This window comes from Castor canadensis, chromosome 7, assembly GCF_047511655.1.
Source record: "Castor canadensis chromosome 7, mCasCan1.hap1v2, whole genome shotgun sequence".
NCBI lineage: Eukaryota > Metazoa > Chordata > Mammalia > Rodentia > Castoridae > Castor > Castor canadensis.
In genome coordinates, this window is record NC_133392.1 from 91,494,987 (window position 1) to 91,507,179 (window position 12,193).

Below are 12,193 nucleotides of genomic sequence, written 5' to 3' on the forward strand. Positions count from 1 at the left end.
CTTGATTCTTTATTTGGACCTTCTAGTTCCCTAATTCTCTAAAGAGAATTATCTGTTACTTAGTCTATCTCTTCCAAATACCTAATTCTTTCTTGAGTTGTGTTTAATCTGTTTCTTAATCCACTTATTAGTGAATTTCTAGAAGTTTTAATTGCTTTTTTTCTAAATTTACTTGGTTGTTTATTTCTTGCTCATATTCTCAATCACATATTAAATATATTATATATTTAATACATTTAAATATTTATATATTATATATATTTTATATATATATATATTATATATATATATGTAGTCCAATAGCTGAAGTCTTTACAGCTGCAAGTCTCTCTTTCTCATTATACCTTGCTATTGTGTCTATTTTTGATTTTTTGGCTGTAAGTTCATGCTCCTTGAAGCTTTATCTGTGAAGATTTTTTTTGAGATTAAGATAAAGCTAGGTGTTTTCCAGACCCTGGTCTATCCTGGCTTCATCAAAGTACATTCATCCTGAGAGCATTCCTAAGAAGCAGGCTGCTGGCTTTATTTATATTTTAGGTAGCTTTTTGAAGCATTATTTACATACCATAAAATTTATCTGTTTAAGTTCAGATTTATTTTTGTTCCTACAAGACTGAGAAAAATCCAGCATGTGAGAGACTGAAGGAAAAATTTGATATGTCTGCAGAAGGAAGGGGAGAAAGCTTGACTTTGCTAAAAAGAGACAAGAGAAGCAAATGAAGACAAAAGAATTGCTTATGAGAAATGTGCTTAAAGGCAAACATGAGTAGAATAAGTGGAAAAGGATGGAAAATTATACTGGGCTAATTTCTACTCATTGTCCAAGTTGCTCTGAGGTTCTTCCTGGATGCCATTTTTGATCTCTTCCAATCTGGCTTAGGTCTCCCTGCAATGGATTCCCAGAGCTCACTGTATTTTTTCAATTAGAGTAATTGATGCAATGTGTCGCTAATTACTTGGCTACTTCTCTGAATCTTCCTCTAGACAGTGGTCAGAGAAGTTCTTATGGCCCATAGCCTGTTTTTATAAGTAAAATTTTATTGGAACACAACCATCCCCATTTGTTTATGTATTATGTGCAATTGCTTTTATGTTATAATGGCAGAACTGAATCATGAAAACAGTACCTTATAGTCTAAAAAACCCTAAAATATCAACTATTTGATTCTTCACAGGAGATATGTTGAAGTGATCTCTGTGAGGGCAGAAGAGCATCTGCCTTGTGGTTTTTGCATCTCCTGGCATAGCACTATGCTTGTCACCGAGGAGGAACTAAATCAGTATAGCTTCGTGGGTGCATGGGTTGAATGAGTTTGGTCTCAGAGACTTCAACTTGGGGGTTATATGGAATTTAGAGTGAATGAAATCTAATCAGAGAAATAAATGTGGGTAGTTAGTAGGTAAAATCCCATTATAAAGAATTTCATTATAATGTTTATAAGTCAGGGAGGCACCTATTGTGAAAAGAACAAGCCAGACCTAACCCTGTCTTTCACTAGCCATGTGTTGTTTTGTTTTCTTTCTTTTTTTTATATGTTGTTATTGTTGGAGACTCACTATGTAGTCTAGGCTGGCCTCTAACTCACTCTGGGGACCAGGCTGACCTTGAACTTGTGATCTTCCTGTCTCTGCCATCTGAGAGCTGTGATTGCAGATGTGTACTACCATGTTCAGAAGCTATGCGGATTTGACCTTTTCTGAAGGTGGTACTCAGAATCTCTACTTTCACAGACAGCTATCAGGGCTCACTGGGGTAATAGATACACAACCTTGGCATACAACTGGTGCCATTAATTTCTGGTTCCTTTCCACATTTGTTTCCTCTTCTTTCATGACAGACTTATGACAGACTTTCTTTTGCTTGCAGGTTGAGTAAAACCAGTTCTTTGGTGATATAATTTTAAATGGCCTCAAATAAGTCTGCATTACTCATGTTTTCAATGGTCCTTATCCGGATGTTTACAATGGTCCTTATCCGGATAAAAAGTCAATGTTCAACTCAAAGGAGTGTCCTGTTGTTGAAAACATGAAGCTGAACTTTCATCCTTCCCAAGAGGCAGCCGCCCTTCAACAATGCCCACCATAAACACAGAGTCCATCTAAGCTAATAGTCCCCTGAAGTTTAAAAAAAAAATGACCAGAGAACTAGAAAAGAGGATGGTGTGGGTAAAGGGCAAGAGGTGTTGAGTAAGTTTCTGCCTGTTATAGTCCAGTCTCACCAGTACTGTTCTCACTACTCCAGTCTGTCTGTCTGCTGTGTGAATTTGGGTAGCTTGTTTGAATGGCTGAGCTAGTTTATTTGAATAGGAATTCTTTCTGCCCTCAGTTGTTGTAAGGAAGAGATAAGATAATGTAGGTCCCAATGGGTGAGAAATAAGTGGTAGAATGGCACATAACCTAACTCCTTCCCTTGGGATCAGTGTTTTCTTTCTTTCCTTCATGCGTTGTGACTTGAAAAAGATTTGTCAAGCAGATCAAAGGGACCATGATGCAGTGGTAAAGAGCATCTCATTTGGAGGCACTGGACTGGGCTTTCATTCTACCTCTCTCACTTGGTAACTATGCCACTTGGAAGGTTTCTTGGCCTGTCTCCTTTCATCAAACTTAGACAGAAGAAATGACATATGCAAATTTCCGGATACACATCAAACCCTCAATACATGTTTGCTACCATTATTTTTATTTTTAAGAACATACATTCAGAAACAGATATCTTTCAGTATATGCATTTCAGTATCATTTTCTTCCAACCACAGTTTTGGAGATCACTGCCAATTCCTTTTAAATTTAGAAATATTTTTAAAAACTGGAATGCTTACCGATATTTGCATGTCATCCTTGCACAGAGGTCACGCTAGTCTTCTCTGTTTTGTTTGCATTTTAGTTTATGTGCTGCCGAAGTGCATGCCACCGCTTCTTCATTGTGGGTTACCTGTCCCAATTTTAAATGCTTCAAGGAGTCTTGTTCCAGGTTCCCTACCCTAAGGTTGTTGGTGCTGTGGTGATATTGGCAAGAAAATTAGCATTTCTTCTGCCATTTAGTGATCAGTGTCTCTTCCTTGGTAACAGGCAGAAGAAAGAAAATATCTGAGCACCTATAATTGCAGTCTTCACTAGGTGACAGATTACCTTTTCTTTCTACCATAACTATGCAGATGAATTTTTATACTGCTCTTGAAACATCTGCTTGACAAACCTCTTTAGCACCAACTTTGAACATAATGCACATCCTCCTGGATAGCAATAAACCAGTCCCAGGTTAATGCAACATGACATTTTTTACTGGATATCAATGTACTCCAAAGAGGGTAGGCTTAACATTTAGGCAGCCAAAAACAAAAACAACAACAACAACAAAAAAAACCCAGCTGCCTCTGAGATTATTACTCACTACTATTGTTCTTATGTGTTGTCAAGATCCACAAAGTGACATTAAAATTGTTCATATGAGTGCTTACTTTTCTTATATTAGTTCAGCATTTTTCTCTGAATTTTTTTTTGTATGTATACAAATGCCCAAGGAAACAGCCAAATGAAGAAGAAACCTGGGCAGAAGATTTGAAGAACCTCTCCAGCACATTCCAAAGACAGAGAGAAAGAGAGAGAGGCTGTCCTTATAGAAGCTCTTCTAAGACTGGACAGAAAAGGTTAATTATTGTAAATGTTAAATAGATAAAATTTCCTCTTATCTTGCCTAATATTTTCCCAGTAGTTTTCTTTTAATTGAAATCTCCTTATATGAAGATACATTTGTGAACACACAGACATGCTAGACCAAAATTTTTTTTTTTTTTTTTGGTGCTGAGAATCAAACCCAGAACCTCACACATGCTAGGCAAGCGTTCTACCCCTGAGCCACACTCTCAGCACCCAAAATTTTTAAGAATTAGAAAAAGCTGAAAACAACAACCTTAATTCAAATATTTTCCTTTGCCAGCAGAATTAAGAAATTGAAGTATGGTGTGCTAGAATCAGAAACAGAAGGCCATAGCTAAAAGAAGTCAGTAAAATGGAGCTCTGTGCAAAAAATAAATGTGTTCTAGAAGCTTAAGTAGTTGGAAATTTTGTCATAATATTAGTATTTCTGGTAATATTTAATAATACAGAGGGAGGCTGGCACAGTGTGAGGCCCTGCTTTCAAACTAGTATCACAAAAAGTTAATAAAATGAAAATAATTATATTAAAAAACAATAATAATGCAGAGGGGCTCATGTGTGGGCTCACAAAGGTTTTTTTTTTTTTTTTGAGACTAATATGAGCTCACAAGTGACACAAACAAGCCTTGTTTCTTTTCCCTATAAAAGTTCTTATAAGGAAAACATAGATGGATGTAGGGGACTCTTGCTCTACCCTCTTTATCCTGTAACTTAAAAATATGATGTGAATCTGAATTGTAGGGTTGCATTGGGCTTAAAACAATGTTTTTCCTATCAAAATAAAAATGATCTAACTGTTCTGAAATGATCTGCAATATGAGGGAGACATTCTTGGACAAATAATTTATGGCAACTTATAAGGCACTGTTAAGCAATGTGAGGAATAGAAAGATGACTTGTTCTTGTTATCAGAACACTGATTTGGGGAATACTAAGACATGCACACAAATGAGAATAAGAAAGGAAGAAAGTGACTTCAACAGCAAGAGCCTGTTCACTGCAGTGCACTGTGAGTTTGAAGGCAAGAGCCATGATTCACAGAGGGGGTCTACAACCTATGGAGAGAGGAAAGGGCATTCCAGGCAAAGGCACAGTTAACAGAACAGACAGGCCTGAAGTCAAGTCTTGGCTGTGTAGCTAGAGAAATGTATTTCTGTCTCCCTCAGTCTTCATAGAGGAAGTGGGGAAATTTGATGGGTGTCTGGTATATGTAAGTAAAGGCACAGAGCAAGAAAGCATAGTGCCTGGGTGGAGAAGAGTTTTAGCTTTATGTGAAGATTTGTCCTTAGTGTGTATAAACAGCTAGGATTCATTCAAAATATGATTTGTATCGACAAGAATTTGTTTTATCAGCAGAATACCAACAGCACAAGGCAGTGTGTGTGCCTATACAACATGGAATTGTAAGTCTTCTTTATCAAAAAGAGAAGCAAGACTGTCTCTGCATATTTAGTGATGGAATTGATATCAAAATGTTCCAACCACTACTTCTGGTCAAGTTGACAGGCAAGATAATGATGACAGCTGACATTCACTGACACTATGTACTACTCACCATTTGAAGCACTTACTTTCAACCTTGCAACAATTAGAGGAAATAGCTGCAACCATTATCCTGTTTAATAAATCAAAAAAAAAAGAAGAAATAAAAAGATTAAGAAACTTGCACAGAGCCATGCAGCTAGCAGGTGGTGCCAGAAGTTGGATTGAAGGGCCCATGTGCTCTTAACTTCCGTGATACTGCCTCACTGAACCTGGGAGGCTGTGCATGACTAAGTCATCTCCCTTGTGCTATCTTATGGCTGGTGGTCAGAACAAGCAAAATGATCCTAACAATTTGGACCCCAATTATCTGCAGCAATGTTTCTTAAACCTTTATGAGTCATGAACCCCTTTGGAATCTAATGAAGACTATGTGTGCATTCCCCAGAAAAATCCACCCCCGCCCAAATACACAAGGCTTAAATTACAACTTCATAGAGTACATAATTCTACCCAAAATCCATCCATTAGGAGTAGTTAGTAGACTCCAGGCTAAAAACCCCTGCCATGATAACCTAACCACCTTCAAAATGGCCTAGAAATATGAGAACACTTGTGACCTCATTGCAGAAGTGAAAAATTCTAAGTCATTTAAAAATTTTGAATTCTTTCCAACGTTACATACAAACAAGTAACAAGTTGATGGCCCTTTATATTTCAAAACATATATAGGAAAGGGCTTGTTCCTGTGCAGAGCAAGGTGGAGATTTATTCCTACTGTATTTTGCTCTGAGTATTATTGTAAGAAATTGAGTCTCCTTTCCTAACTTTGTTTCCTTAAATGATGCAAGCCTGAGGAGAGGCACTCAAAGGCTTGGATATCAGTGGATCATGAAACTTTAAATAAGATCATGTACCTGAGGGTAGACAGGCAGAAGTAGGGCCTATCAGAGCAGCAGCTCCTTGATTTTACCCACCCCAGTTCTGATTTGGAGAATACTTTATATATTTATTTCTAACAGTAACTGAAAGGATCCTTCAATGCAAAATGTAATATATAATATTACTTATCAATTATAATTATGTAGCATTTTTTGAGCATTTACTATTTGCCAGGCACTTTTACCATGTACCCCTCACATTAATCCTGAAAGATGGAAACCTATATCACTCCTACTGTATAGATGGAGAATTTGCCTCTATTCACAGCTAATGGGTGACAGGGCAAGAATTCTCCCTGGACTGCCTGATTCCAGAGCCCAAATGTCATTTACTTAGTCACTTGCCTCCACTCCAAATGAGAGCAAACTTTATACTTTTCCCTAAAGGTGTCTTGGACATAGATCTCTGCACAAAAACCTGTGTTATACACAGTGGCATTCTGTGACTGATTTCTCTGATTTCTCTGACTACAGGACTGGGGGAGAATAGTATCAGTTCTTGTCCAGGCTATTATCTGCCTAGAGTCCTGCCAAGAGACTCTTTCAGGTGTCCCATGCAGACTTGCTCCATCTTGCTTCAGGCTCAGATGGTTAGGTACTTTTAATTCTGACTCATTTCCCAATAAACTTGATTATTCAAACTTTACTCAGATGTCTAGATAGGTTTTTTTGAGACTCCATGTAGCCCAGGGTGACTTTGAACTTGCCTTCCTAACATGTCAGTCTCCCAAGTGCTAGAATTACAGGCCTGTACCACCATGCCAGGTCGGGTGTCTAGTTTTGTTTGACTTAACCAGGAGCTTGTAGCCCTCTACTTTTTTCATTTTCATTGTTCTTTGGTTTGAGGTGGCCACACTGAGCTGGAGTGCTATCTTTTTAGCGTTGTGAGCACTTTGCATGGCTGACTTTACATTCAATTCTGCCCTTCCTTTGTTCTCTGGCTATCTGTGTCTGTGATCTCCAGGCTGTGCTGGAGAAGCTGTATGTTATGGTGATCAGAAGCTGTATGTTCCTATCCTTACTTTCCCAGGAAGCAAAACTTCCTCATTGGGGTCTGAGCTAGATTGGTTCTTCCTGTGTTGCAATCTTTTGTGTGTTTTCATTAACTGTTCTGTGTCATCACACAAGCAGTGGAGGTGCTTAGTAGCACCATCCATGCATTCATGACACACATATCAAGCACCTATTTATGTTCCAGGCACTGTGCTGAGTGTTATGGTTGCCATAGTGACCAAGACAGAGCTTGTTCTTGCATTCATAGTTTACTGCTTCAAAATGAATCACACACACGAAGGGGCAAGTGCAGTACAATTTGATAAAGCTTCTACAGCAAGACCAAAGTACTTTGAGAGCACATAAAAGGGGCGCCTACTCTCCTTAAATTGTTGGGCAGAGTACCTGAAGGAAGGACTGGAGAATGACTAGGAGAGTGTTGGGGGTTGGGTAGCAGGGAGAAGAAACTGTTTGAGAAAGAAGGAAAAGCAAATTCAAAAGCCTACATGCTGAGCCTCAGCAGCCATAATTAGCTCAAGAGAGCTGAAGCAGAGTTTAAAGCAGGGAGTGACCAGACATGACGCTGGGGAGGTGAGCAGGGGTGAGGATTTGAAAGTGGCTGTCATGTAATCTCTCTATGCAAATGGTAGATACCACTTGCTCTCACAAGTTAAAACTATTGCAGCACAGATATTTAGCGGCAGGGGACAGGACCGAGAACCTGTGTTGAGTGTTGGGTTCTGTTGCATGATGGAAGTGATAAATAACCCCAGAGACTTTTGGCCCTAGACCCCGGTCCCTGCCATTCAGGAACCACAAGCAGCCAAGTACCTCATGGTGTCCAGGATGAGTCTCTTGCAGTTCAAGACATGCTGAACCTTCCTCTAGCTACTGCCTGCATTGCTTGCCTCCTCAAGCTGGTGCCCTTAGCAGTGTCACTTCTGCTACCTCAACACTTTCATACACCTTCACTGTATCCTGTTCTTGATTTATTATTTTTGTCACCTTCTGTCATTATCATTTTAATGTCCAATTTCCATGCCATGGAATATGTTTTCCTCCCTCTCCTCTCTAACACCAATACAGCCGTGTGACAAATCTAGTGGATTCTGCCTGTGGAGATGAACATGCTCTCTAGCTAAGGCTCCAGCTTCAGACAAGGGTCCTAATGAATCAGTCACCAGGCTTCTATTAAATGAAATGTTTCCCACTGAAAGTGTAGCTCTCCCTGCAGCCAGATGGCCCTGACTCTGACTTCCAAAGGTAATCTGGACCCTGTACCCAATTACTCTTCTCCTTTCAGCAGCAAGCAGAAAAGACAATTTTCCAATTGTTACTATTGATCACAGGGCATTTCTTCTAAAGTATTTCTAGAAAAAAAAAAAAGGGCAGAGAATTACTTCCAGATAATATAGTCAAGAAATTTTATAGAAGAGAGGTGGTTTACATAGTGGCCACTGTAAAATTTGAAATCAGCAGACCTGAGTACGTATTTTAACTCTACCCTTTGTGAGCTATGGGAACTAAGAGAAGCCACTTACCCTCTTTGTGCCTCAGTTTCTCCCTTTGTAAAATGAAAATATTAGTCCCAGAGTGGTTACAAGGACTAGATTAAAAGAAATTAAATAAAACAGAGCAAGTTAAATGATTTTGATCTAGAGGTTTTATTATCACTTTTTTTTTGTCATCAGCAAGCAGCTGTACTACTTGAGCCCTGTTGCTAACCTTTTTTGCTTTAGTTTGTTTTTCAGATAGGGGATAGCACTTTTGCCTGGGTCAGTCTCAGCCCACAAGCCTTCTACCTCCCCGCCTCACCTAGTTGAGATTATAGGTGTGCATCACCAAGCCTCGTTTGTTTTTTTGAGTTCAGTTCTTCCTAACTTTTGCCTGGCCTGGCCTTAAACTGCAATCTTCCCATCTTCACTTCCTGTGTAGCTGGGATTGCAGATCTGAGCCACTGTGCCCAACCTGCAAGTTCCTATTCTTCTTCAAAGGTAGGACGTAATATTACTTTCAAAAATCTCTGGATCTTTAAGCCTAAAGAAATTTCAGTTGGCATTTTGCCTTTATTCAGTATTCTTCAGTAAGATGATTATGCTCTCATTGCAGAATGATGAAGTGGAGTTTGTTCGAACTGGCTATGGGAAGGATATGGTAAAAGTTCTCCATATTCAACGAGATGGAAAATATCATAGCATTAAAGAGGTGGCAACTTCAGTACAACTGACTCTGAGCTCCAAAAGAGATTATCTGCATGGCGATAATTCAGACATCATCCCTACAGACACCATCAAGAACACAGTTCAGGTCTTGGCAAAGTTCAAAGGGGTATGCATCATTCCTCATAGATGCTGTCTGTCCTGTCGCAGATTTACTATAAGATAGCGTGGGAGATCAGGGGTAGTACTTACTTCTTGTTGTGCTGGGTGGGGGTACATTGTGGCATTTACACAGGTTCTTACAATGCATCGTACTGAATTCACCCACTCCACCATTTTCCTTTATTCCCACCCCCTCCAGTTCCTGGAATAGTTACAACATGTAACATTTTTGCAGTTACATACATTTGAACACATTTTTTCACCCTCCTACTTCCTTTCTCTGTCCTCTCCCCCCTTCCACTGGTGCTAGCCTTCTCCCCTGGCAGGAGCTGTTGTGCCCTCCTGTTCTTCAATTTTGTAGAAGAAAAAAGAGAAAAGATAAAAAGAAAAACATGACATTTTAGCTTGTTCGAGATAAAGGCAGATACACAGGGAGTTTCCTTATGGTATTTCCATATATAAATAAAATAACCCCAATTGGCTTATCTCCTCTAACTTTTTTCATTCTACCCTAGTCCGTTTCTTATGGTGGTTTCAGCTGGTTTAAGATTTCTATATGCATTCTTGTCTAGAAAGTATATCAACCATATTTATCTTAGTTTCCTTCTTTTACCCTATCTCTCCTGTGTGTGATCTCTCTTTAGTGTGACCAGTGTTTCATAATATTGCTGTATTTGTACTAGGTCTCTATTCCACATGTGAGAGAGAACATGTGGCTTTCGGCCTTCTGAACCTGGTTAACTTCACTTAAGATGATGTTCTCCAGTTCTATCTTGTGAATGACAAAATTTTATTCTTCTTTGTGGATGAGTAAAATTCTGTTGTGTATAAATACCACATTTTCTTAATCCACTCATCAGTAGTGGGGCATCGTGGCTGTTTCCATAGCTTGGCTATTGTGAACAGTGCTGCAATAAACATGGGTGTGCAGGTGCCTTTGTTGTAAGCTGACTCGCATTCCTTCGGGTATATCCCTAAGAGTGGTATTGCTGGATTGTATGACAGGTCTATTTCTAGATTTTTAAGGAATCTCCATATTGTTTTCCATAGTGGAAAGTGTATGAGGGTTCCTTTTTCCCTGCATTCTCACCAGCATTTGTTGTTTTTGGTGTTCTCTATGGTAGCAATTCTAACAGGAGTGCAGTGGAATCTTAGTGTGGTTTTGATTTGCATTTCCTTTATGGCCAGGGATAGCAAGCATTTTTTCATGTGTTTTTTAGCCATTTGGACTTCTTTGGAAAGGTTATGTTCAGTTCATTTGCCCGTTTCTTCATTGGGCCATTGATTTTTGGGGGAGTTTAGTCACTCTATAACAGTTCTTATAATGTATCAAAAATATCATACTTGAATTCACCCCCTCCATCGTTCGTCTTTATCTCTCCTTCCCCTCATTCCTGGAATAGTTTCAACTGATATGTTCTCATTTCTGTTTAGCCTATTTTTACATTTAAACCATTTAAGAATTTCTTTCTATCCTAAAATCCTCGAGCTTGCTGAAAAACTTGCTTTTGCTTTCTTTCTTTTTTTAACTCACCTCTTGATTCTCTCTTCTTCAGTATTTTAGGCAGAGAATCTCATTGGACAAATTAACATGTCATCTCAAATTAGTGCAATAAGCAAATCAGGGTCCTAACACGATTTCAGAGTAAAATTCAATGTGTTTTTCATGTATTTCTTTGAGTCCTATCAATTTATTTTTTTCATTTAGAATGAGTCCATTTTTAATAGAAAGTACCATTTCTCTTTCTGTTGTCACTACAGATGGAAATCTTGAATATAAGACATTTCTTTTTATTATTGAAATCTATTTGTCCAAATTGTAATGCCCTCCCAGCTTCCTCAAGTTCATTACCAATTGCTATCTGTGTGTGGTAGTTAGCTGTGCCTTTCAAGAGTGACCCAGACCTAATAGGGCCTGGTATTTTAGTACATCCAGCTCTGGGCTCTTTAAGCATGAGTGAAGCTGTGCTGGGTCACCAGTAGATTGCTGGCCAATTCAAGATAATTTCTTATTTTCCAAGATGTCTAAAAAGGCAAGATATCTAGACTGGGAAGCTTATACTTTCATTTTTTTTTGCATGAAACCCACATCCACAATACATTAAGTGAACAAAGTTGTAATCTCTGCAAGGATTATTTCTACCCTGAGCCTTTCTCTTGCTAATCAGACTGGTCCAGTAAACAGGCAGGGCTATGGAAAAAGAAATTGCTCTCTTAAAAAAAATTAAAAATAAAGTTTTTGAAAATAGGCCTGTACTGCGAGATGGAAGAGGGCCACGCACCACAGTTTCTTGTATCTCCTGTGTAGAAAACTGAAGGAATAGACCTGGATATTGGAAAAAAATTTAAATTAATTCGTTAGAGAGTGACCACATAATTTCTTATCCAGGCCAAGACATTTTTTTTTTCTTTTGGTGATACTATGGTTTGAACTCAGGGCTTCACACTTGCTAGACAGAACCACTCTACCAGCCCTTTTTGCTCTGATTATTCTGGAGATAGGGTCTTGCTTTTTGCCCAGGCCAGCTGGGTCCACTATCCTCCTATTTTATGCTTTACTGTCCATCAGATGATAGGTGTGCGCTGCCACACCCAACGTTTTTCTGTTAAGATGAACTCTCACAAACTTTTTTTTGCCTGCACTAGTCTGGAACCGTGATCCTCCTGTCTCAGCCTCCCAAGTAGCATAGGATGACAGGTGTGCACCATTTTAAGAGCCCAGTTATTGGTTGAGATGGGGTCTTGTTTACTCCCTGTGAACTGGTGCCTAGCTGCCAGGACACTTTTGAGATTGAAAAG

At 39.0% G+C, this 12,193-nt stretch overlaps 1 protein-coding gene and 1 non-coding gene across 3 annotated transcripts in view; one reads left to right on the plus strand and one right to left on the minus strand.

Moving 5' to 3' along the window:
- Positions 1-12,193, plus strand: part of LOC109688705 (uricase) — an 84,196-nt gene that overhangs the window by 48,814 nt on the left and 23,189 nt on the right. Inside the window, exons 2-3 of one of the 2 annotated variants that reach the window (XM_074079590.1) lie at positions 3,522-3,647; positions 9,183-9,401. In XM_074079590.1, the coding sequence (XP_073935691.1) occupies positions 9,225-9,401 (177 nt within the window). In that variant the 5' untranslated portion in view covers positions 3,522-3,647; positions 9,183-9,224. The remainder of the gene's footprint in view (positions 1-3,521; positions 3,648-9,182; positions 9,402-12,193) is intronic. The other variant, XM_074079589.1, reaches the window with a different exon arrangement.
- LOC141425226 (U6 spliceosomal RNA) lies at positions 2,801-2,906 on the minus strand. The gene has a single exon (XR_012450314.1). It is a non-coding gene; the product is annotated as a U6 spliceosomal RNA (small nuclear RNA).